General features: G+C 43.6%; 1 protein-coding gene across 1 annotated transcript; it reads left to right on the top strand.

Annotated features, from left to right (window-relative positions):
• The first annotated feature begins 565 nt into the window (after positions 1 to 565).
• Positions 566 to 22292, top strand: CTNNB1 (catenin beta 1). Its single transcript, XM_036395870.2, has 16 exons — positions 566 to 753; positions 13872 to 13932; positions 14327 to 14554; positions 14694 to 14947; positions 15038 to 15276; positions 15361 to 15562; positions 15899 to 16043; positions 16520 to 16623; positions 16709 to 17047; positions 17305 to 17463; positions 18384 to 18503; positions 18659 to 18809; positions 18899 to 19020; positions 20191 to 20251; positions 21007 to 21227; positions 21519 to 22292. Exons 2-15 carry the CDS (start codon positions 13920 to 13922, stop codon positions 21213 to 21215), a joined length of 2346 nt encoding a protein of 781 aa, XP_036251763.1. The 5' UTR covers positions 566 to 753; positions 13872 to 13919; the 3' UTR covers positions 21216 to 21227; positions 21519 to 22292.
• Positions 22293 to 23058: the final 766 nt, after the last annotated feature.

Genomic DNA, 23058 nt, shown 5'->3' with positions numbered 1-23058 from the left:
GTAGGAGAGAGAGAGCATCACACTCGCCTTTTGCCCCCCAGCCCCCTACTTCCCTTCCCAAAGCGGGACTTTGGGCTGATCCCCTGAGTCGCATCCCCTCCCCCGCCGCCTCTACACCCCTCAGGGCAGCAGCAACTTCATTCCCAAGCCGGGAACTCTGATCCTTCCTTCCCACCTCCGGAATAAGGTGTCTCCGCCGCGCTCCCCCTGCCCCTGCCCCTGCCCCTGCCCCTGCCCCTGCCCCTGCCCCAGCCAGCCCTGCCTAGCCCAGCCCAGCCCTGCCCAGCGCCGCCTGGCCCGGCCTTCCCCCTCTCGTGCCGCTTCCCCGCTCCCTGTCTCCCTCCGCACTGGGAGCCGGGCACTATTTCTCCTCCTCCCTCTGCCTGCCCTGAGCGCCGGGCGCCTATGGAATGCCGCGCGCGGGGCCCGGCCGCGGCGGCAGGATACACAGCCGGGCCCGGCGCTCGCTATAAGAACCTCCTTGTGAGCGACGCCATTTTAAGCCTCTCGCTCGGTTCGGCGCTGGGAGCAGCGGCGGCGGCGGCGGCGCTCGGGGGACAGAAACACCGCCGCCCCGTACGGTCGCCACCCGGGAGCCAGCGGCGGGGGCACCGCCGTGAGCGAGGAGGAGGAGGAGGCGGCGGGGGGGAACGAGGAAGGAAAGACGGACCGGACCGGGGTCGCCCGGGCAGCAGCAGCAGCAGCCGCCGCCGCCAGAGCCTGGGGGGACCCTGCGCTCTCGCTTCCTCCAACGTTAGTGCCGCTTTCTCTGGCGGGAACTTGGGGCAAGCCCGGGCCGGGTACCCCCGCGGCCGTGAGGGGGTCCGGGGTGTGCCCGGCGGGAAGGACGGGGCTGGGGGAGGGGGAGAGCGGGGGTGGGAGAGAGGTGGGGGGGCAGGAAAGGAAGAGAGCGAGGGCTCTTGTTTTTGGGAGGTCCGGACAGCTGCGTGGCTGCAGGAGCGGCAGCTGCGGCTCCCGAGGTGTCTCTTGGGAAGCTCGTCCTGGGGCGAGGGGGTGGCTGCTCTGGGCTGCGGGAGAAGGCGAGTCCATGCGCCCGGCTCCGCTCTCGTTTGCGGCAGAGCCCGGGGTACTTTAATGACCCTTTTTTATTATCATTTTAGAGGTTCTTTCCCCTCCCTTTTAGGGGAGAACTAACTCGCCGGTGGGCTGCAGATCCGTTTTGGCGATAGGAGGGGGATGAGAGCAGGGTACGGGTTTATTTGTACGGAATATAATTAATCACGGTCACTGCAGTCAGCGGGAGATAACTAATCTGCTGCCTTGTGGGGTTTCGCTTTTAGTGGCATTGCATATTTGCTGGAGAGGCTGTGCTGCTGCTTCTGTGTGTCACCGAAATGAAGCTTCCCCGGAGCTGGGAGCCATCACATTAAGTTTTTTAACACCCGCCTTTTCGGGGTGTTGTAGGGGGCGGCGTGGGCGCTCCCACGCTGCGAGGGGAAGCGCCCGCTGCTTGCCGTGGCCGGCCGGGGGGAGCGCGGCGGCTCCAGGCTCCCGAAGTACCGCGTTCCTGAGGTGTGGGGACAAACTCGCGGCTACTCCCTGAACTATCTAGGGCACTTACTTCTCTAGGAACGGTGTGTTGTTTTGTGGTTTGTTGTTTGGTTTGGTTTGTTTAGTTGGGGTTTTTTTTAACAAAGCTTAGTTCATTTCTAATGTGCATGATTAGCTGTTCCTAGAGCAGCAAGTTTTCTTAAATTTAGCAAAACCTTGCATTTTTCCCTAGTTAAAACTCGATGTAGGACGTTGGGCCGTTTCTTTTAGTGTCTCTTTCCAAAAGCCTTCTCTGAAAATTATCCTAACTGGAAAGAGAGGACAGACTGTGTGAAGGTACCACGGGCAACTTACTTGTGACTTCAGGAATAGCAGTGTTGATCTTTGTAATCAGCTACTTATTGATCTCTTTCTCATGGAGCAGCCATTGTTCTGACACTCTGTATATTCCAGACATCTGTGGTCCTCCCATCCCCCAAAGTATGCAAGTGGTGAATGGAAAGAGGCTGGGCTGGTATGCTGAGGTCGACGGACGGAAATCAAGGAGGGGTTTTAGTAAAACAGGATCTTTATGTGCTGAGGCTACAGTAAAGGCGAAGACAGAGAAAACTAGCTGAAAGAGTGTCGGGGTTTTCTTGATCTAAGTTCACACACCAGTCAGCAACTTCATAGTTATGATTTTGTTTCTGAATGACAAAAAGGTACTACTGCAAGGCTCAAAAAAAAAAAAAGCCTAAACGGTAAAACTTATTGGTGTGTATTGGCCCAAGTTATAATGTGAGTTTCAGTACCTAACAGTCCAGGAACCTAATGTTGATCTTGCACTTTTGATAAAAAGATGCTGACAGCTGCAGGTATGTGACTGCTGTGTCGTTTGTCTAATGGCTGGTACTGTTGCAAATGAGGCTGCTTAGGTATTCAGGCAAGAGTTTAAAGCTCTCTAAATTCAGCTGTTCAATTCAAAATTACACTGTCTCATTGTTCTGGGATTGTTCTAAAGAAGTGTTATATTTGTTCATTTGTTAGTTCAGGTATTTTCTATTCAGGTGTAAACTGATATCCAGGGGAATGTTCATTTTCGTCTGTATGGCTGATCATTTCACAAGTTCTAGGGGAGAAATAAGTAAAAACACTATGTTGGAAAGGACAATGCCATGCACGATAGCTTCTAGGAGCAAGGATTTAATACAAAGTAAAGCTTGATTGGAAAAATCAGTTCTTCAAATGCTGTGTTACAGCCTTATCAACCCAAGTTTGCTTTTCCTTGGCTAAGCTATAAATAGAGTGGGCTCTTTGCATGGTGTATGTCTACTCTGGACACCAGTATTTTGCTCTGACTGTGGTGTGTCAGTAAGTGGCTTACCAAACCTTGGATGTGAAACCAGCTTGCCCTTCAGGCATAATGACTTTTTTTCTGAAACATCTGTCTATCTATAATGACTCTACATCTGAATTAGCATCCCGAAATACCGTGTTCTGAAGAGTTAGACTTGAGGTTTTGGGGATGTTAAGGCAGGAGGTTAGTACTAGTGGTGTTCTGATTTTGCAGTGTTTTCAGGGGTGGAAAGAATGGAGCAGGAAATACGGCTGCTGGAGGCTTCTGTCTCAGAAACTGAAGTCTGAATGTGCTGTCTGAAACTCCTGCATAGGGATGTTTCTGCAGAGTATTGTCTAGTAGGCAGACTAGTGTGCAAATACAGCAGTAATCAAAATCACTTACCTTAATTCATAGTTAAACTGGTAATGCTGGGGTTGTGGTTATCCTGCAGTTGCCTGCAGCAAAACTTGTTCTGTGACTGTGGTAGCCTGCATACCATGGCAGGAAAATCAGGACTGACCTTACTTATCTTGAACATCATACTTCACAAAGCCTGATAAAACCTGTGAGAAACTGTGCAGGCAGCTGTGACTTGCTCCTGTGTCCTCAAAACGTGCACTTGCAAACTCTGAGCCCAGTGCCTTGCTGGCTGACTGGGTGGGAACCTAGAAATTGTAAACTTGGCAGTATTGTGTGTGTGATGCTTCTTGTCTCTTTAGATAAAATTATTTTCCTGGAAGGGCAGTATTTCTGATTTTCCAGTTAAGCACCGATTGAATTGGCTAGACTTGCCAACATAAGGCAGCCTGACAGTGGTTAACTTCTAATATCCATTTCTGGCACTTGATTCCAAGGTAAAACTTGGTGTAGTCTGTGATCAGGCTTTAGCCCAGGAGGGTAATGTGTTAAACTGTGCTGGTGCTGTGTAGCCTGTGCTGCCTCACATGAGAAGAAAGTAGCCAGAAAGGTTGTTTCAGTTTTTGGGGCTTTGTGCTTTTCTTTCTTTGCTGACAGGTAACTTCAGGTGCAAGGGAGAGAACTAATGGAAGTCTTATTCTGGCATTTCTGTCTGTGTGGCATACCAAGTAGATAAGGTGAGCAGGTGAAACATACCTGTAGCTCAACCTGACCTCCTGAGTCTGTTTACTCCAATGTGGAAGCAAATTCATCCTGTGCTTTTGTTGCCTTGGGAAGTTTGGGTGCACATGTTAGTTTACAGCAGAATTTTTTGTTCCTATTCCAAGTTGACATTAGGAAATAGTGTACATTGGCTGGATTGGTATTGCAGAAGTGAAGTGCTTGCTCTGTTACTTAATACTAAATTAACTCTGGAGCCTTGTTTGAGGACTGACGTAGAAGAGTGAAAGAGTTAATCTCATATTCTGTGTTGCTGCATTTAAAAAACGGTGTGAGGTAGCTGGATTTTGCTGGAGCTGGCAAATGCACTGTGTGCACTGTACGTGTAGTATTTGCTGGAACCAGCATTTCTGGGCTGACTTACTGTGCTAAATAGACTTGTATAAATTGGAGAAGTTTGCCAACTCTGCAGCAACTGTAGAAAGTAGTTCTGTATTGTCCTGGTAACATTTCAGGTGCCCTCCAGTGGCCAGAAATTTTAACATCCTAAAGGTGCTGCTAAATGCAACTCCCTTATCAGTTTGCCTAAATTAAGGGTGAGTTGAAGAAACATCTTCTAGTGTCAGAATTCATTAGCATGTTTGTTGTTTGAACAGTCCTTTTTGGAGTGTTGGTGTGCCTTATTGTAAATACAGAGTTATTCTGACAGACAAGCAAAGACAGCTGCTTTCAGATTCATAAGTACTTTGTAAATGTAATTATGACTGATCACTCTGTTCTTTTAAACTGTAGAGATTAATGTTTAACATCCAAGTTCAGGGCTGACCGTGTGATTGCAGTCTAAGAAGAAACTGGATTATGGGTAGATACTTCCTCGTTTGGGAGAGAGATGGTTTGCTGAGTTGTTCCTGTGTTGGTGTGGAAGTGAGTGTTTCATGCCATGCACAAACAGGCTGGAAAGGTATTTCTGTAACAGTGTCTGTTGTTAGGGATGCACATGATTGTGTTAAATGACTGCAGAACCGTTGTCTTTTTGATACACAAAACCATGTGGGCAGGGCAACTTGAGGGCTGGCAGTGGTTTTGTCCCTGAACTTTGAGTGTTAAATGAAATGTGGTGTAATATTTGTCTGAATTATTATATGTTGCCTCTAAATGATCACAATGGCAACTTTTTTTTTTGTGTGACTAGGTAAGACTAAAGAATGAATTTTGATCCTGTCTACTGCCAGCTCTCTACTACAGTCACCTTACTCAGTGATAAGTATGGGTACATGGACCAAAAGCTGTAAACCACTGCATATTTATTACTTAAGTCCTGCTGGCAGACTAAACTTGGATAGAAACACTGGCTCATCCCTCACCAAGGAAGATGGGAGTGTGCATAATGTACATATCTGTGTCTTGCAAATAAAAGGTGGGAGCTCTCTAAGCTGTGATAATAAAACTCCTCTCAATGTTTTGACCAGCCATGAGGATACTCAAACTTAGTGAATGCTGCACAAAGCCCTAGTAGGAAGTGTGTGCCAGTGACCCACAGATACCAAATCTGTTGCTGAACAGAAGTGATTAGTAACTGTTTCGAGTTTATTTGTTTGTGGTGCTGGTACTTAGTTGGTCAAAATAACTAAGACAAGAGAGTATTTGGGTTGATAATCTTGTTATGACTTAATGCAAGTTCATAAACTTGAAACTGTCATACCAGTCCTCTAATACTGAGCTACAAACTGCTGTTAGGGGATTGATATGTACATTATGTGAGGAAGTTCATTACTTTTGTTCTCAAGTTGGATGTGTAACACCAGAGTTGTATTTGAAGCAGTTTTCACATCATAACATTTAAGATTATGATCAGCTCCTGTCTTGGACAGTCAGGAAGATACTTAAGTGCTTGAGGTCTATTTTGCAAACTAATAAAGTGAAAGTTTTTGCTAATGCTATGTTATACTTGCTGATGAAAAGCTCTCTTAAATCATTACTTTCAAACATGAACTGCTGATTTGTCAACTTGAAGGCAGCTGCTGCTTATAGCTCTTAGAAGCAACCAGAATTTTCTAGAAAGGACAAATAAATACCTAGGACAGAGAGTGTTTTGTTTGCAGATCCTGTTAGAAGCTCCTGGTGTAGTTGTCTGTGATTTTGAATGTAAAGGATTGGGTTGACAGACCCCTTGTAACTCCTGAATGTTCTCTGGGAAAAGGGTGAAGTAACTGTGCTGTGGATTCAAACACTTAATTTCTGAAGTGACAAGATCCAGTACTGTGAAATTTCAGCTCCTGCAGTATGGTTTTAATTAAGAGTATGTGACTGAAGAGGTGCTTTCTTTACATGGCATAGGGTGCCCAGCCATGTGCCTCTGGCCAGCATCAAGCAAAATCATGTAGGGGACTGCTGATAAGAAATTATGGTGGTAGGTAAACTTCAACCATTTAGAAGTTACAAGTTTAAAAGTCCATTTAAACATATCTGTGTGTCCCATCAGTCTGTAATTCTACCACAGTTTCTCTAGAATGTCTGTCCTAAAGAGTGAAGTACTGTGCATCTCCTTTCTTTCAAAAGGAAAACGTTTATATGATATTGCTAGCCTCATGTTTGGAGAGGTTTCCTAGCTGGTTCTACAGTTTCAAAGTTCATCTTCTGGAATGATAGTGCAGATTGGTGCCAGGATGAACTTCTATTTCTTTTTTAGTAACTTTCCTGATGTGCTTGTTCTGAATTCTCTTCCAAGTTCTCATCATTTTGTACTTTAGTTTTCTGAGGTATTTGTTGGCTGACAGTGCCTCTCAGACCACTGTTAGCTCTTGCTTTATTGAGAATTCTAATGGGTTGCTTTTAAAAAGGTACTTAAACCTTAGTGCCTGTGAAGACCCCGATGAATTGCACAAGCTGTTAGTGCCTTCATGCTGTGTTAGTTGCTCAGAGCACAGCACTGACAGGGCTGCAGCTGGAAGTGAAATCTCTGACCTCCACTTCTGGTACCTTTTGTTACCTGAACTGTCAGTCCGGGCAAAGTTGCTCTTCAGCAGTTGATTAAAACTACCCACATTCTGGGTGGCTTTCTGTACTGCAGGTGAACAAAACAAAATGTGGCTCTTGCTACACTTACATTATAGTCACAAGTGCACTAGAAACTTAGTAGTTGTTGAACATTGCAAGCTAGGCAGAGGTATGATTCTTTACTAGCCTGCTTTCTCTTTTAGGAGGAAGGGAAAGGTAAAATAGGTGAGTGTCCTGTCATATCGGAACACTCTGTAGTGCTCCAGACCTGAAGTCTGGCAGACTGGAACTTGACAGCTGTTGTAAAGTTCTTGTGGCCCCTTTCCCTCCTCTATCACATTTGCTTAAGACTCTGTTGACTCCAAAACAAGCCTTGAGTTTTTTGGAAGTTGTAACTTAAGTCTTTCCTTCAGTAGACATTTTTTGAGGAACATGTTCTGTTTTTAGATACAGCTAACCCAGTGTTTTAGTCAAGGCTACCAGACTGCCTGCCTTTCAGTTCCATCAAGCAGTTGTAATCAACTTGGAGAAGTATAGCAAGAAGGAAATATTTACATGTGGTTTGCTTCAGCCAATGGGCATTTGAATAGAAACTCTGTACTCTTGCTCTTAGGTTGCTGATATAATGTGTTGCCTCTCTATTTTCAGTTATTTTTTGTGTGGCATGAAGTGAACTCTTATTAAAAAAAACCCTTACAAAAGCTAGTATAGGGAGGTTTTTCTGCCTTTGTTACAGAAAGGAATTTTTAGATAATTTCTAAGGCAGAAGACAAAGGCTGAGAAGCCAGGACAATTGATGTAATAGCGGTCTGGGATGCCTGGAGGAAAAAGGAAATAATGAATTGGAAATGAAGCAGCAAAGAAGAATGGCTGAAATAGAGGTGACTTGCAGTGAGCGTTGGCAGATCAGCACCCCTCTCCCACTTTAAATCTGTGGGTTTATCTGAGCTAGTTTGTTGCCTCTTCCAGCATGTCTTAAGGGTGCTGAAAGCTGAGAAATTGGAGCCTTTTAACCATTGAGATCAGTAAAGCACATATTCAGATTTCTTAACTTCCTGAAGTTTGTTAGGAAAAACAAACCTTAGACTTTCAGTCTTAATAAGAAAGAATTTAAAGACCATTTTAACACTATTGCATGTTCTGGGTTCAGAGTCTAATTTATTATTATATGATTAGCTAAATCTAAGATAGCATGTATTGCTGTTTGCAAGGCATCTTCTAACTTCCTGCAGGCATCAGTAGAATGTGTTGTCTGAAGTATTCCTGCTTGGATAAATTTGAGCTGGATGGATTACACAGGATACCGAGTTTATCACTGGAAAGAAGAGAAATACTTCACTAAGCAAGAATAGCTGAGTGGTTGGAGGGAGTGATGCTAACTAACAAATGTTGCTTGGAGGAGCAACCAGAGCAGTTTTCCCACAAGGTATAGTTATTAATCAGTTTGTTCAGTTGCAGTCTAGGATCAGTAGGATTGATTTCAGTGTGTGGCATTCAGGTCAAGATTACTGCTAGCTCTTAGTTTTCAGTGGAACTTCTGAAATAGTTCAAGTTGCTACATCTTGGCACAACACTTAAATGTAGTAATACTGCTTCATCTCTTGCCATGGCACTTCTTCTGAAGTAGTAATGAAGGCTGTAGATGAATGTTTCTACTGTGTAACCAAAACCAAAAAAAAAAGTAGAAAAGTTTTAAAGCTGTGAAAGCCTATAGTTTTTTTTTCTTGTTAGAGGAATAAGACTGCATGGTTTGACTTGTTTCCTTTTGGTATTACATACTGTCCAAGTTTCTTCCACTAGGTTAAGATGTTTTGTCATAAGCCACCTGAAGACATTTTTACATAGTATTAAAAATCACCCTGTTAAAAGCAGAAGGTATACTGACATTAATATAAAATACATGAAGTTTTATACTCCTGTTCCTAGTACTGATAATAAAGTAAACCTTAACTTTTCTCTCTAAAAATATCCAAGTGGTGCGTTGCTTTGTTTAATGTGATAATTTACAGCCCATAATCATTATTCAGGAGCCACTTTGCAGTGAATTTCATAGTAGCTTTTGTCCATTCAAGTCCTTAAAGCACTGGTGTGCAAAAGTCAGTATTGGTGGCTGACTAGTTTCCCAATAGTCAAGGCCTTCTAATACTTGCATATAACTAACTTCAAAATAATCTACACTCACTGTATGTGGCTGTTTCTTTTAGAGGGGACAGGGTGGCTGAGGACTGCAGATGCTACTATTGGGGACAGAATATGGGAATGCTCTTCAGTATTTGTTTACTGGATATGGAAATACATTCCAGGAAAACTGTTGTTTGTAATCCTCTGTGGTATCTTTGTACAAGAAAAATAAATATTTTAAAAATGCAATTTTCAGAGTGAAATTCAAGCACATTCTGTATCTATTTTCAAATAAAGTATCTTGTTATTTTTTTTTCAAAAAATTGTAAACCCCAGCTGTCATTCCTACCACAAACTTCTAACATTCCTTAAAACACACAGCACCAAAACTGTCCTTCCAGGAATTCTTACCAATGTTACAGAAGCGTCTGGTATGTGAAGGACCTCCAAAATTACCTACAAAGGTACTTTTACCAGAGCTCAATACAGCAGCCAGATAAAAACTCCGTTTTCTTTAGAACCTGTGGGTGGATATGGGAGGAGAGAACTTTATCCACATTTGGATAAGGAATAATTACAAGCTTACAGCGGTTTGACTCACGTCTTCGTGAGACGAAGATCAGTAGCAGTAGGTCTGTCTGTTGTGTGCTTGTATCTGGGGCTTAGCGTAGACCAAAAATTGCTTAGAGACAGTTCAGCCACTCCTGCCTAAAGTGCCTTTATACCATGAAAGCTTTTTCCCTGATGTTTCCACTGTCAGTATTATCTTGCTTGAATAATTCCTCCTCCCCCACATTTTGTTTTCTAGAAAACAGGCTAACAGCTTCCAGGGGAAGATTAAAAAGGGTTGTTTTGTTTTGATTTGTTTTTTAATTCCTTAATTGGATGTATTTTCCAAATTCCCGACTTGAAAACTAAGGTTAATTAGGAAGCTTCTGCTACATTAAGAACTGAAATACAAGGACTTGGGTTCTAGAAATGAGTGCTCTCTGGTGTTACCAGCTGTGGAACTGCTGTTGCCTGTATATTTTGGCTGTGGACTTTTGTTAAGCAGATACACAGGCAACATCATTCGCAAGCAGCAAAGACCAGTTATAAAATCAGACCCAAAGGATGCTTTCAGTAACACCTTGGGAATGGTTGCAATGACTTCAGAGCACTTGGAGAAAAACAGTTTTTCAGTACAGGTGCTTCTCTTCCCTTGTGTGTAGGTGATACACATTTTTAACTGCTGTGACTGTCAGAAGATGAGCAGCTTGTTCTGTGTAAGCAAATGCTATCATTCAGAACTGGTGGGAGTTTAAAGGTGCCCGTTGCTTGGCCTGTCCCAGGTGAGACAGAGACAAAGAACAGGATAACATGGTCAGGCAGGGTGTTTGTGTGCAACAGTTCATGGTGTTTGGATGGATCAGTCTAGGTTTCTTGTGCAAGTTTTAGTAACATACTCCTCTCAAGCAAAGGATTTGTGGCAGACTTGCAGACTTTGACTTGCTTTAAGAAGAACTGCTTAGCAGATCAGTCAGGTATAATTTGAGTCAGTCTTAAAGAAGAGAATTGTTCAGATTTCAGAACTACTGTAGGCAACTGTTCTCCAGAATCAGAAATTAATATCTAATAAAAACACATGATCAGAAATAATACCTAATACTTCTTTCATTCCTTTTGAAAATCAAGAAAATTGAAATGTCTTCTGTAGTAGATTGACAATTAGCTCGTGTGCCTTCTAAGCTTGCAGATGCCACATAATACAGCCCAGTGCAAGGTCTTGAATTGCTCTTCACATGAGTTGTTTAATACATAGTCTAAAAAACCCTAACCTTCATTTAAACCCAAAGCTGATAATGCTTGCTAAGCAAGTGGATGGTCTCATGGGGCAGGAGGAGCTTTTTGAGAAGAGTCCCTTAACTCCTAGCAGTACATTCATGTGAACTGTATAACGTGATATTTATCAGAATTCCCACTTCTGAGTGCCTGCTAGCCTTCAAAAATTGTGAAGCTTGCAGCCCTGCTGAAGTTTGTTTGTAAAGTATACTGAAGCCTTCTGTCTCTTCCTGATGGTCGAGGTGTGTGTGGCTGACCTTGTACTGATCCATTTTGTCAAGGAAATGAGCAGCACAAATGTTTGTAGCGAGCCTGGTGGTGTTGCTCCCTTTGTAAATGTGTTGGTTCACCTTCAGAGTGACAAACAGGAAGTCAAAGCCAGCAGCTTGCCTGGACTCAGTTTACCCCTTTGTAAAATTTAAAAATAATGTGAAGCAAAAGATGAGAGAATGTTTACCTGCAGAAAACCTAAAACCAAACCCTGTCTACTTTTGTTTGGCACTTACTTTGAACTACTAGGATTAAACCCAATTCCCTATCTAAATAATAATAAAAAAAGCTACCAGGAATTGCTGGGGGGCTGCAGGTGTGTGAAATGCAGATCAGGATGTTGGAACTTGCAGATGGAACTAGCAGGCTGATCTAGGGTCAGCATTCTAAAGATTGAATGTCACTGGAATGCATTTCTGAACACTTCATATTCTTCATTGCTATTTTGTAGATGTTCTTCAGTGTTGTTTTGGAACAATGCTGCTGTTCAGTGGCTACTCTGGTCTGTTGGATTTTGTCTAATGGTAGAGCTGCTCTTTGATCTCTTCAGGCTGCAGAAATTGAAACAGCAATTTCAGAGTGCAGCTGCTATAGGTCAGTTGCCTTCATTGATGCAGAATTCAGCAGTGGAGAAAATTATAAATGTTCTTCCCAAGCCCCCTTACTGTGTATGGAAATCTCAGGTGGTAGTAAATGTCTCAAAGCAGTCACTGCTCTTAACATAGTGGTAGATGAAACAGTCAACCTCAAAACCAGTTTGGTGATCCTTTTTTTAGCACAGTTCTGATGGAGGAGATGGGAAAGTTTATGGTAAAAATAAATCTTTTGTGCTAAGCATATTGGAAGTTTCATATAGCAGCTAGAACATGCCAAATTTTTTATTGGAAGTGTCACATCTGACTTAGAGTGTGGACTGCAGGGAGCAAAGATACAAATTTTACTGTTACTGCTATTCCCTTTCTGTTTGGAAGGTGTTAATGGAACTCAAAAAGTAATGCAGAAGACCTGCAAAGAGCTATCAAGCTTTTGTATAGGCGCTTTCTCAACTTAGCTACTCATTAGAATTTTTTAATCAATGGTGAACTGACAGTGAGACTTAAGTTTTTCTTTGCCACTACCACTCTCAAACTCCTAACAGCATGTTGGAAGAATCCATGGGTAAGGGCCTGGAAAAAGTGTGTGTATTTTCAGCACATCCTCCATGCCCATTGTCAAGAGCAGACTCTGAGTTGGCCAGTCTCTTCCAGGCTGTGGAGAAGGACCAATTTAGAGTTTCCAGCTGCGCAGCAGGATGCTTATTGTATGTTGTGTAATGTCTTATATCAGCTTAATGCTGTTTATCTGCTGCAGATGCAGATCTACTACCCATTTTAAAAGAGCCAGGGAAGGGTTGCTGCCAAAAGTTGTGGGAGTGCAGTCAGGACAAACAGCGCTGGCATTCGTACAGCCAAGCAACAAGATTGCTCAGGAGCTGCTGGAGTATCTTGCAGCTGGCTCAGAGTCCGTGAAATATAAGTTTGTCCCACCTACCCTGTGAGACTTTTAAAACTGCAGGCCTGCCCTCTGTTTAATTATGATTTTCTAAAAGGTGCTCCTGAAGGAAACTCTTCAACTGGAAATCTGTCTTTACACAAATCCAGCAAAGTCAGGCGGACTTTGTTCTCCTGACGCAGCGCTGCAGACCTGTCCTTTCAGGGGTTAGTGCACTGCCTTTACTTCATCGTGCAGGAATGTTTGGATCGGCACAGCTCTAACACCTAACAGCACAGTGGAAGCTGATTGCTGCAAGAGATGGTTTTGCTCCCTGCACAAGCTCCCACTAGAAATGTCTCTGCTTGGCTGGCTCCCAGAATAGGCTGTCACCAGCTCTGTGTCTGTGCTGGAATCAGTGTGGGACTGTGGGGGGAAGGGGAGCAAATGAAATTAAAAGTGACCTGTTGTGGAGCTGTAGCCTTTCTAGGTTAGTGAAGAGACAGGTACAGATACAAATACTTCCAAACTGTTTGGTGATATTGAATAGAGATTCATAGTGAAAATTTATATAGGGCATTTGATCATATTTCAGCCTCCTTGCCCCCAATTATCTTGGTTTTCTGTGCAAACAATAAAAGTGTGTTCAACTGAAGGACAGGGTTTTTTTGGATTTTTTTAATGAGGTTTTTTTTAATTTAACTTCAGTGAAGGTTTTTTTGTAGGAAGAAGCGTTTATTCTTAAGGCACAGGGAGGGAATAAACGAGGAAGTGCAGTTAGGACTCTTTAGGTAGTCTTTGTGCAACTTGCCTTACATTGTCATTTCAGCTTTCCCCATGAAAATTCATGTTGTAGCCCTGTATCAGACAGTTTTTCTAGTATTTTCTAAGTAGATTATCTTTGAGGGAAATGAGGAAGTGTGACATTTAGCCATTGTCTTTGTGGCATTTCCAAACTCTGGAATTTAATGTCTGGACTTCATCTTATGCAAAGATGGAGGAGTGAAAAATAGCTCTGTCATGGTCAGTCTTCAGTTCTTGTTCTCTTGTAGCTCTGAGAGAATATCTTACACATAACCTGACAGAAGAAGTCTGGGTGATACGTTGAGTTCTTTTGCATGTCTGTCCATGGAGGTTTGCTAATTAGCATTGGAGTATACTCACTGTGATAATGAAATGGCAAGATGTGCCAAGTCTTAGTTTGCAATTCCAGTGTTCTGATGTGAAATCCTGTCTTACTAGCTCTGATTAGTGTTTAGTAAGTTCTAACCTTGCTCTTTTTTAGGATCTCTGAAAGGGTGCAAGGAAGAGTTCTGGGAGCATAACAAGGAACATGGCAACTCAAGGTACATAATGCATTACAGTTTCTGTTACTAGAATCTAGAAGACTCCTTATCCTTCTCTTTTCAACTTTTCAAAGGTTGAATAACATCTGCTCTATTACAGTAATTAATACCTTACACTGGAAATCAAACCTTCAGACAAGTTTGTTCTAAGTTTGTTGTAAGGTCAGGATAGCCACAATAGCAGTGATTGTTCTGCCTGTTCCTCAGGTTTACATGTCTGCCTTGGTTCAACATATAGTCTCAGTTTAAAGTTGCTGCTCACTCTGCAGTGCTGGGTTGATGAAGTTGTTTATAACAGCTTATTTTAATTTAAAATCTCTGTCATCTCTTGTAGGATTAATACATGCTGCAGCAATTGAACTAAACTTAATTGTTCACCAATAATTTCTTACAGCTGACTTGATGGAGCTGGATATGGCAATGGAGCCAGACAGAAAAGCAGCAGTCAGTCACTGGCAGCAGCAATCATATCTGGACTCTGGTATCCATTCTGGGGCCACAACAACTGCTCCCTCCTTGAGTGGCAAGGGAAATCCTGAAGAAGAAGATGTGGACACAACACAAGTGCTGTATGAGTGGGAACAGGGATTCTCTCAGTCCTTCACCCAGGAGCAAGTTGCAGGTAAGGCCTTTTCTGTTACACCAGTTTGCTTGGACCAGCAGTTTAATAATATAGAAACCTAACTACTCAATTACTGCCAGTCTGGATGATGAGCTTTTTATCCCTAGTTTGAGATTATGATGATTTGCCTTGTTTTCAGATATTGATGGCCAGTATGCAATGACTAGAGCTCAGAGGGTGCGTGCAGCTATGTTCCCTGAAACCTTGGATGAAGGAATGCAGATCCCATCCACACAGTTTGATGCAGCTCATCCAACCAACGTGCAGCGCCTGGCTGAGCCATCCCAGATGTTAAAACATGCTGTTGTTAATTTGATAAACTACCAAGATGATGCTGAACTTGCAACTCGTGCAATCCCAGAACTGACCAAACTGTTGAATGATGAGGACCAGGTAAGTATTTTCTTTGCTTGGGTAAAGCTTGCTTTTGGGGCACCTTCAATGACCTTGAAACTAAAAGCTTTATTCAAACACTTGTGTTAGGTGGTGGTGAACAAGGCTGCAGTTATGGTTCATCAGCTGTCCAAAAAGGAAGCGTCTCGCCACGCCATTATGAGATCTCCTCAGATGGTGTCTGCCATCGTACGTACCATGCAAAACACAAACGATGTGGAGACAGCCCGGTGTACTGCAGGGACGCTACACAACCTCTCACATCACCGTGAAGGCTTGTTGGCAATCTTCAAATCAGGAGGCATCCCTGCTTTGGTTAAAATGCTGGGGTATGTGCACTACTGAGGCAATGCTTGTGTTTTGCAGTTGGGTCTGCTAGGAGCAGGTACTCATGAGGATTTTCCCTTCTTCAGGTCCCCAGTGGACTCTGTGCTGTTCTATGCCATTACAACTCTTCACAATCTCCTGTTACATCAGGAAGGAGCCAAGATGGCTGTCCGTCTCGCTGGTGGGCTGCAGAAAATGGTGGCCTTGCTCAACAAGACAAACGTCAAATTCTTGGCCATCACAACAGACTGCCTTCAGATTTTAGCATATGGCAATCAAGAAAGTAAGGTGGGTACCTCTGGTGCTGAAGTAGTTAAAATGAGCAAGCTTGTGATGAATGGCCTGACAGTTCTTGTGTACTGACCTCCTGACTCTGAATCTTCAGCCACATGCCACTAGCTTTTGCCAGTCATTCCTGACCTTGCAAGAGGGGAGGGATACAGGAATTATCTTGCAGAAATGCTGCTGTTCTTATAGTGAGACTATAAAACTTACAGTCCACATAAGCAGATGGGAATGTTTTTTTAGGGAACTGTGACCACGAGGGGTGTAAGCCAGCAACGTTTACTACCTGCTGACATGTGTAGGAAGTGACAGACAAATATTATTTTTGCTGTCTTTCAGCTGATTATTCTGGCAAGTGGCGGACCCCAGGCTTTAGTAAACATAATGAGGACCTATACTTACGAGAAACTATTGTGGACCACAAGTAGGGTGCTGAAGGTGTTGTCAGTCTGCTCCAGCAACAAACCTGCTATTGTTGAGGCTGGTAAGTACATTGTACTCATTCTAACTTAAAAATCTACATAGTGCTTTGGGATTAGTTCATTCCACCAAAAACAGAAACTGCCAGCATCTAAAAGTGAACTTGGGTTGGTCCTTAAGGCCATAAGCAGGTTTGGAGGCCTTTAGTATGCAGAAGTATTAAAGGGTGGCTGTTTTTAGTAACTCCACTGGTTGTTAACTATTAGTGGCTGAGCTGAGTTGTTGTCAGGATGCCTCCCTGAGAATATGCACACATTTAAAAGGCTCAGTGTCACACAGGGAGTTTCAGGGGGTTGTTATTTTCCTACGAAGAAGGGCTAGGGCCCCAGCCATATTGCGATATTGACAAGAAGGATCCAAAAGCTTGTGAGATTTTGCACTTAGATGTCAAGGAAGAGAAGGACCTGACTGCTCATAAGGTGAGCATCAGAGGATGGTGTCAAATCTGAGTAATGGTGTCAAATCTGTACCATCTTCCAGGTGGGATGCAAGCTTTGGGGCTCCACCTCACAGATCCAAGCCAGCGTCTTGTCCAGAACTGTCTCTGGACTCTGAGAAATCTGTCAGATGCTGCAACAAAGCAGGTAAAGGGCTTGTCTGAGGGATCAAGAGCAAAAGTCAACGTAGCGAAAAAGAAGACTTAACTTTTTCTTCCCTCTTTTTCTGCAGGAGGGCATGGAAGGCCTTCTAGGAACTCTAGTTCAGCTTTTAGGATCAGATGATATTAACGTTGTGACTTGTGCCGCTGGCATCCTTTCTAACCTTACATGTAACAATTACAAGAACAAGATGATGGTGTGCCAGGTTGGTGGCATCGAGGCTCTGGTGCGTACAGTCCTCCGGGCTGGGGACAGGGAAGACATCACGGAACCTGCAATCTGTGCGCTCCGTCACCTCACCAGCAGACACCAAGAAGCAGAGATGGCTCAAAATGCAGTACGTCTCCATTACGGGCTCCCAGTGGTGGTAAAGCTGTTGCACCCACCCTCACACTGGCCTTTGATCAAGGTAAATAATGGTTAAAAGCTGCCAGAGCTGAAACTGAAAACTGTTCTCTTTAAAACATAACTTTAAAAGTGAAAAATTCTTTGTCCCCACGGTGTTGGGGATACAATTTGTTTGCTGGAGAAGTTGCTCCACTTGAGCAACTTAGTGTTTACTCTTAGAGATTTAAACATTTGAGATGAACTGATTAAAAAAAGAAGTCACTAACAGCAAGCACACCTGTCCTGCTCTTTTATTCCCCACCTGCTCCTTACCTGCAGGCTACTGTTGGCTTGATCCGCAACCTGGCTCTGTGTCCTGCGAACCACGCCCCGCTGCGTGAACAAGGTGCTATCCCAAGGCTAGTGCAGTTGCTGGTTAGAGCACACCAGGATACCCAGCGACGCACTTCCATGGGCGGGACACAACAGCAGTTTGTGGTGAGTGCCCTCCCTCACACTGCACCTCTCAAAGTTCTCTCCAGCTCCTCATTGTCAGTGCACCTCAGTCCTGTAGTGCTTGGGCTAAAGAACTGTTGTCCCATTTGCTCTAGTTCACATTATTATCTGTGTGCTGATAGCTCTGTCTTGGCAAACCTGAGATTTTTCTTAAATCATGGTACCAAAACAAACCTTGGTTCTTATTTTAATAACCTCTTGACCATTCAATTCTGAATGTTAGTGCTCACAGAAATTCTAGTACTGCCTACTCTGGCAAGGCAAATAATTGTCTACCAAGAAACCAGAAGTCCCTCCTCCTTCTCAGAAGAATAGGTTTAAGAATGCTGTCACAGCTTATTGCATACTTGCAAGGGTGCTTAGACCTGTAAAAGTACTGAGAAGTTGTTCAGGCTCCATAATTGTTACTTCTTTGGCTTCTAGGTCAGTGTGACAAGATCAGACTCAACTGGATTTTTTTTATCCTGTTAAACATATTAACAAAGGAGGGGTTCGCTTAGCACAGCAAATGGAAGCAGCATCTCCTAGTACAGGAGTTTAGTTAATTGATGCAGAGGCAAGAAAGGACCATTTTGCTACTGGTAACTGCTGTTTCCAGCTTAGTAACTGCGAGGCTAATCCAGGTTGTAGGAAAAGAGATGGTGTTATCAGAGGGAAAGTTCATAATAAAAGCCACTGAGGCATCCCACTGGGATGCTTCACTACTGAATTTGGGTGGGTACTCTGGGTTGACTTGTAGCAGGGATGTTAAGTTTGAAGGCTAGTGCTTAGGGGAAGAGGGGGTAAATGCAGGGGATGAGTTTAAATGATTAGTTGGAACTGCTGGTTGGATTTTTGATAGTCACTTAAGAAGAGAGTATGCAATATGTCAAATTCAAAAATGCCTTTTCTCTCCTAACCAGGAGGGTGTGCGTATGGAAGAAATTGTCGAGGGCTGCACTGGAGCCCTGCACATTCTTGCACGTGATGTTCATAATCGAATCGTAATCAGGGGTCTAAATACCATTCCACTATTTGTGCAGGTAAGTGAGAGCTCAGGACAGCACTATAATACATATTAGGAAAAGAAATAAAACAGCTCTTGTTGCACTTCCTGGATAGAGCTGCTAAGTCAGAGTGTGCTGAAGAGCTCGTTTCAAGTGGAAGAGCTAAAAGAACCCTTGTGTTTTGGTTGCAGTTGTTGTACTCTCCCATAGAGAATATCCAGAGAGTGGCTGCTGGTGTACTTTGTGAACTGGCTCAAGACAAGGAGGCAGCTGAAGCAATCGAAGCTGAAGGTGCAACTGCTCCTTTAACAGAACTGCTTCATTCTAGGAATGAGGGTGTTGGTAAGTGAACTTAAGGCTGGTTTCATACTTGTGTTAGAAGAGTTGATAGAAGTCTTGACCTCTACTAAAATCACTCTTCCTTTTGGCAGCAACCTACGCAGCTGCAGTGCTGTTCAGAATGTCCGAGGACAAACCACAGGACTACAAGAAGCGACTTTCTGTTGAGTTGACAAGCTCCCTGTTCCGGACCGAGCCAATGGCTTGGAACGAGGTGAGTTCTGTGATCTGTATTAGAACTTTTGTGTTCTCCCTCCTTCCACCACTGAAGTGTAGATGCAAGCCTAGCTTTACACAGTGTGTGGTGGCTGTACCTTCTTCACTTGCTCTCTGTGCTCAGGTGCAGTGAACCTGTGGTAAGCAGCCTTCAAGCTGCCTTTTTCCCTGGCAGACAGGAAGAGTCAGTTCTCTGCTGCTGCCGCTGAAGTGTGTAATGCTCATTATGCTTGCTATTGTGCAAAGCTGGCTATATACAAGAACTTTGTACTTTTCTGTGTTGCTTGTCAAAACCTGATGAACTCTGGATGCAAAAATAGAAACATGAGTGATATGAAGGAAGCATAAATATAAAACATATCCTGTGAGGCTTCTATCAAGCCAACAATATCTGAAACAACCTTGGGCTGGGAATTCAGCTTGTCCTGAGACCTCAATACATTTGAGATTTCAGACTTGAATACGTTTGCAGGCTCATTATCACACATGGCATTTTTTCATTTTTAATGGACTACACAGTAAATTAAGACTGAAGTCAGTCTGTGTGGATGGGATACAGGGAAGGCTTCACTCATTCTTTGTCTTCCCACAGATTCTTAAAATTCAGGAGCCTAGCTTGTCTTGTATGTATCTACTACACAAGGGGCAGTAGCCTTTAATTTGTACTATTTCAGTGCTTACTCTTCTGTTTTCCTAAAATCTCTGTGTACCACAAGAATGGATGGGGTGGGAAGCTAAAATGGATTATCTCTTTGAGATGAGTTAGACAATTGCTCTGCAAGCAGGCAATTACTTCTGTAATTGAACAAATGGAAGAGGTTCCTTCAGAACTCTTAAAGGCTCTGTTGCTGGCTTGGGAATATCTGACTTGCAGGATCTGGACAGGTGTACCTGAGGAATGTTCCTAGACCTACCCCATCTTTTTCACTCCCAGACAGAACCCTCCTTCCAGTGATCTGTGAATTCCTAAATCTGGCTATTACATGTTGGATGCAGATACTTAGCTAAAAAGGCATTTCATGTTGACAGCAGTGCTGCAGTGCTCACTGCAGAGCAGTTGTTCAAAGGGATTTAGGGCAAGCTTTACAGCTTTTTAAACTCAGAACTACTGCTGCTGGCTGAAAGAGCCGATGATAAAACTGTTTTGTAATTCTTTGTGTACACATAGACGGCGGATCTCGGACTGGATATCGGTGCCCAGGGAGAGCCTCTTGGATACCGCCCAGATGGTACGTGTCTTCTGTTCCCCCTGACTAAACTTTCAATTGGATGAAGTCAAGTCATAGGTTTTAAAGGAGAACTGCAAATGAGTGAAGAGTGAATTTACTCTTCAGCAAGGTATTGCAAACTGACAGGCAGATGGGGAACTGCCAGTTCAAATAACCCGTTTCTGCAACACCACTGGCAGCACTGAAATGGGAGCCGTATGAACATGCAAAACCAGTGTCTCTTGTCTGAGTCCTGTGGGAACACCTCCTGCTGAGCTGTTGTTTCCAGAAATCTTTTCCATTCCTTACAAATGGACTTGACAATTCCAATAGTGCAGTTTTTCTTTAAAACAACAAAGCTGGTATTGAATGCGTTAGTCTGTGAGTGTCTATAGATTTGAACACAAGCCTATCCCTAAGGATTCTGAGCTATTTTTGACTAGTCTTTCAGAAGCAAGTCTACAGTCTTGGAGCCTGGTTTTGCTGCAGTATTGTTGAATTTTAGTACTGTTGATTGTGCAGACTAATGGCTTGGCTGGAATCTGCTCGTGCTTCTGACTGCAGTGTGCTTTGTCTGCAGAATCCTACTGGAAGGCCTTTCCGAACAATGGAATAGCTGTTAAGGGCAGGCACCAGATTGTGTTGAACTTGGCTGAACTAGAAAACAATTAGATGGCTACACAATCTCCTCACACACTGATACTTGCAGCTTCTGATGCATCTAACATCTGTTAACATTATGCTTTTTTTCCCTCTGCCACCTTTAACTTTCTTAGATCCTAGCTACCGTTCTTTCCACTCTGGCGGATACGGTCAGGATGCCTTGGGTATGGACCCTATGATGGAACATGAAATGGGTGGCCACCACCCTGGTGCTGACTACCCAGTTGATGGTCTGCCAGATCTTGGCCATGCCCAGGACCTTATGGATGGGCTGCCTCCAGGTGACAGTAATCAGTTGGCCTGGTTCGATACTGACCTGTAAATCATCCTTTAGGTAAGAAGCTCCAAACTTGAATTTAAAAACAAAACAAAAAGAGAAAAACAGCTGACTGGACTGAGGACTTGGTTGGCAGGGAGGGATTGGCTCGACTGGGTCCTAGTGTGCCACAATAATGAATAAATGCTCTGGAAATACACAATGAGCACACTCCAAACTGACTTCTGCCGTGAAGTGTGGAAGTAATTAACTGTAACGTCTTGTGCACCGGCTTCATGCAGTCTTGATGTGTTACAACAGCCCTGTATGACTCAGGAGCACTGACACCTGTGTTTTTTCTCTTTGCAGCTGTATCATCTGAGTGAACTTGCATTGATTGGCCTGTAGAGTTGCTGAGAGGGCTCGAGGGGTGGGCTAGTATCTCAGAAAGTGCCTGACACACTAACCAAGCTGAGTTTCCTATGGGAACAATTGAAGTAAACTTTTTGTTCTGGTCCTTTTTGGTCGAGGAGTAATAATACAAATGGATTTTGGGAGTGATTCAAGAAACGAAGAATGCATAAGAATGAGTTGCAAGATGGAATTTATCAAACCCTAGCCTTGCTTGTTAAAAATTTATTATTTTTTTTAAATCTCTGTAATGGTACTGACCTTGCTTGCTTTGGAAGTAGCCTTTCTTTTTGCAGTAATTGTTGTTAGTTTTTTTTAAAGTCTCTCGTAGTATTAAGTTATAGTGAATATGCTACAGCAGTTTCTAATTTTTAAGGATTGAGTAAAGGTGTAGAACACTAATTCATAATCGCTCTAACTGTATTCTGAATAAAGTGTAACATTGTGTAGCCTTTTTGTATAAAAAACTAGACAAATAGAAATGGTCCAATTAGTTTCCTTTTTAATATGCTTAAAATAAGCAGGTGGATCTATTTCATGTTTTTGATCAAAAACTTTATCTGGGATATGTCTGGGTAGGGGCCAGTAAAAACTGTTTATTTGGAACCTTGTATTGGACAGTTTACCAGTTGCCTTTTATCCCAAAGTTATTGTAGCCTGCTGTGATACAGATGCTTCATGAGAAAAATGCAGTTATAAAATGGTTCAAAATTAAAGTAAACTTTTAATTCATTCTGTGTCAAATTATTTCAGATCACAAAATATATTTGTGTGTTCAGAAATAGTCCTGGACTTGCACAACCACTTTAGTGGAGGGATACAAGAATAGTTTACTAAACCCCTTTGATCCCACTCTGGCATAGTTACCCCTCATAGCCTGGAGGTTTCCTGCTGCAGTCCTCCAAGGCACCAGTCTGCCCCTGCTTTGCCTTGGCAGGGTCCTCAGCGTGGGGCAGGCATAGCCAGATGTGAGGCAACTCCACTGGTGCCAGGCCTGCCAGCCCCACTTCTCAGGGCTTCACTAAGGGTGAGCAGCCTCAGCTCCCCTCAGCACTAAGGGACAGGGAAAGAAAGATCCTTTGCCCACAAGCTCTCAGCTGGTTCAAAGCCCTTCTCAGGTGTCCTCAGTGTTCAGCTGCTGTGCAAGACAAGACCTGTGTGTGACTGGCTTCCCTTGAGGCAGCACCTGTGTGACTGCAAGGGGACAAAGTGGTTCTGAGGCTGCCGGCTCAGCCGCAGGCTGCACGTGTGCACCGTGCAGCTGTCACCAGCTCTGGGAGCAGCACTCCAGGCACATCCACTGCAGGCAGCAGTTTGCCAGCAGGAGATCAGAGCAGGCTTTGCTGCAGAGGCTCCTGGCTCAAGATGCTGAGAGCTGAAGGGAGCCACACCAGCCTGCTTCCCCTTCTGCTGCAGAGGGAGAGGGCTCACACAAGGAATTCAGCTTTGTTCCTCTCAGCCACACTTGGCTCTTTCTTTGACTCTTACTGTAAAACAC

The sequence above is a fragment of the Molothrus ater genome, chromosome 1, assembly GCF_012460135.2.
Source record: "Molothrus ater isolate BHLD 08-10-18 breed brown headed cowbird chromosome 1, BPBGC_Mater_1.1, whole genome shotgun sequence".
Taxonomy (NCBI): Eukaryota; Metazoa; Chordata; class Aves; order Passeriformes; family Icteridae; genus Molothrus; species Molothrus ater.
This window is presented reverse-complemented; position numbering and strand designations above follow the sequence as displayed.

Bases quoted from the DNA above. Each gene is read 5' to 3' on its own strand.
- CTNNB1 (XM_036395870.2), top strand. The intron at 15,277-15,360 runs GTATGTGCACTA...TCCCTTCTTCAG, and splicing joins GCTTTGGTTAAAATGCTGGG to GTCCCCAGTGGACTCTGTGC. The intron at 16,624-16,708 runs GTAAAGGGCTTG...CTTTTTCTGCAG, and splicing joins CAGATGCTGCAACAAAGCAG to GAGGGCATGGAAGGCCTTCT.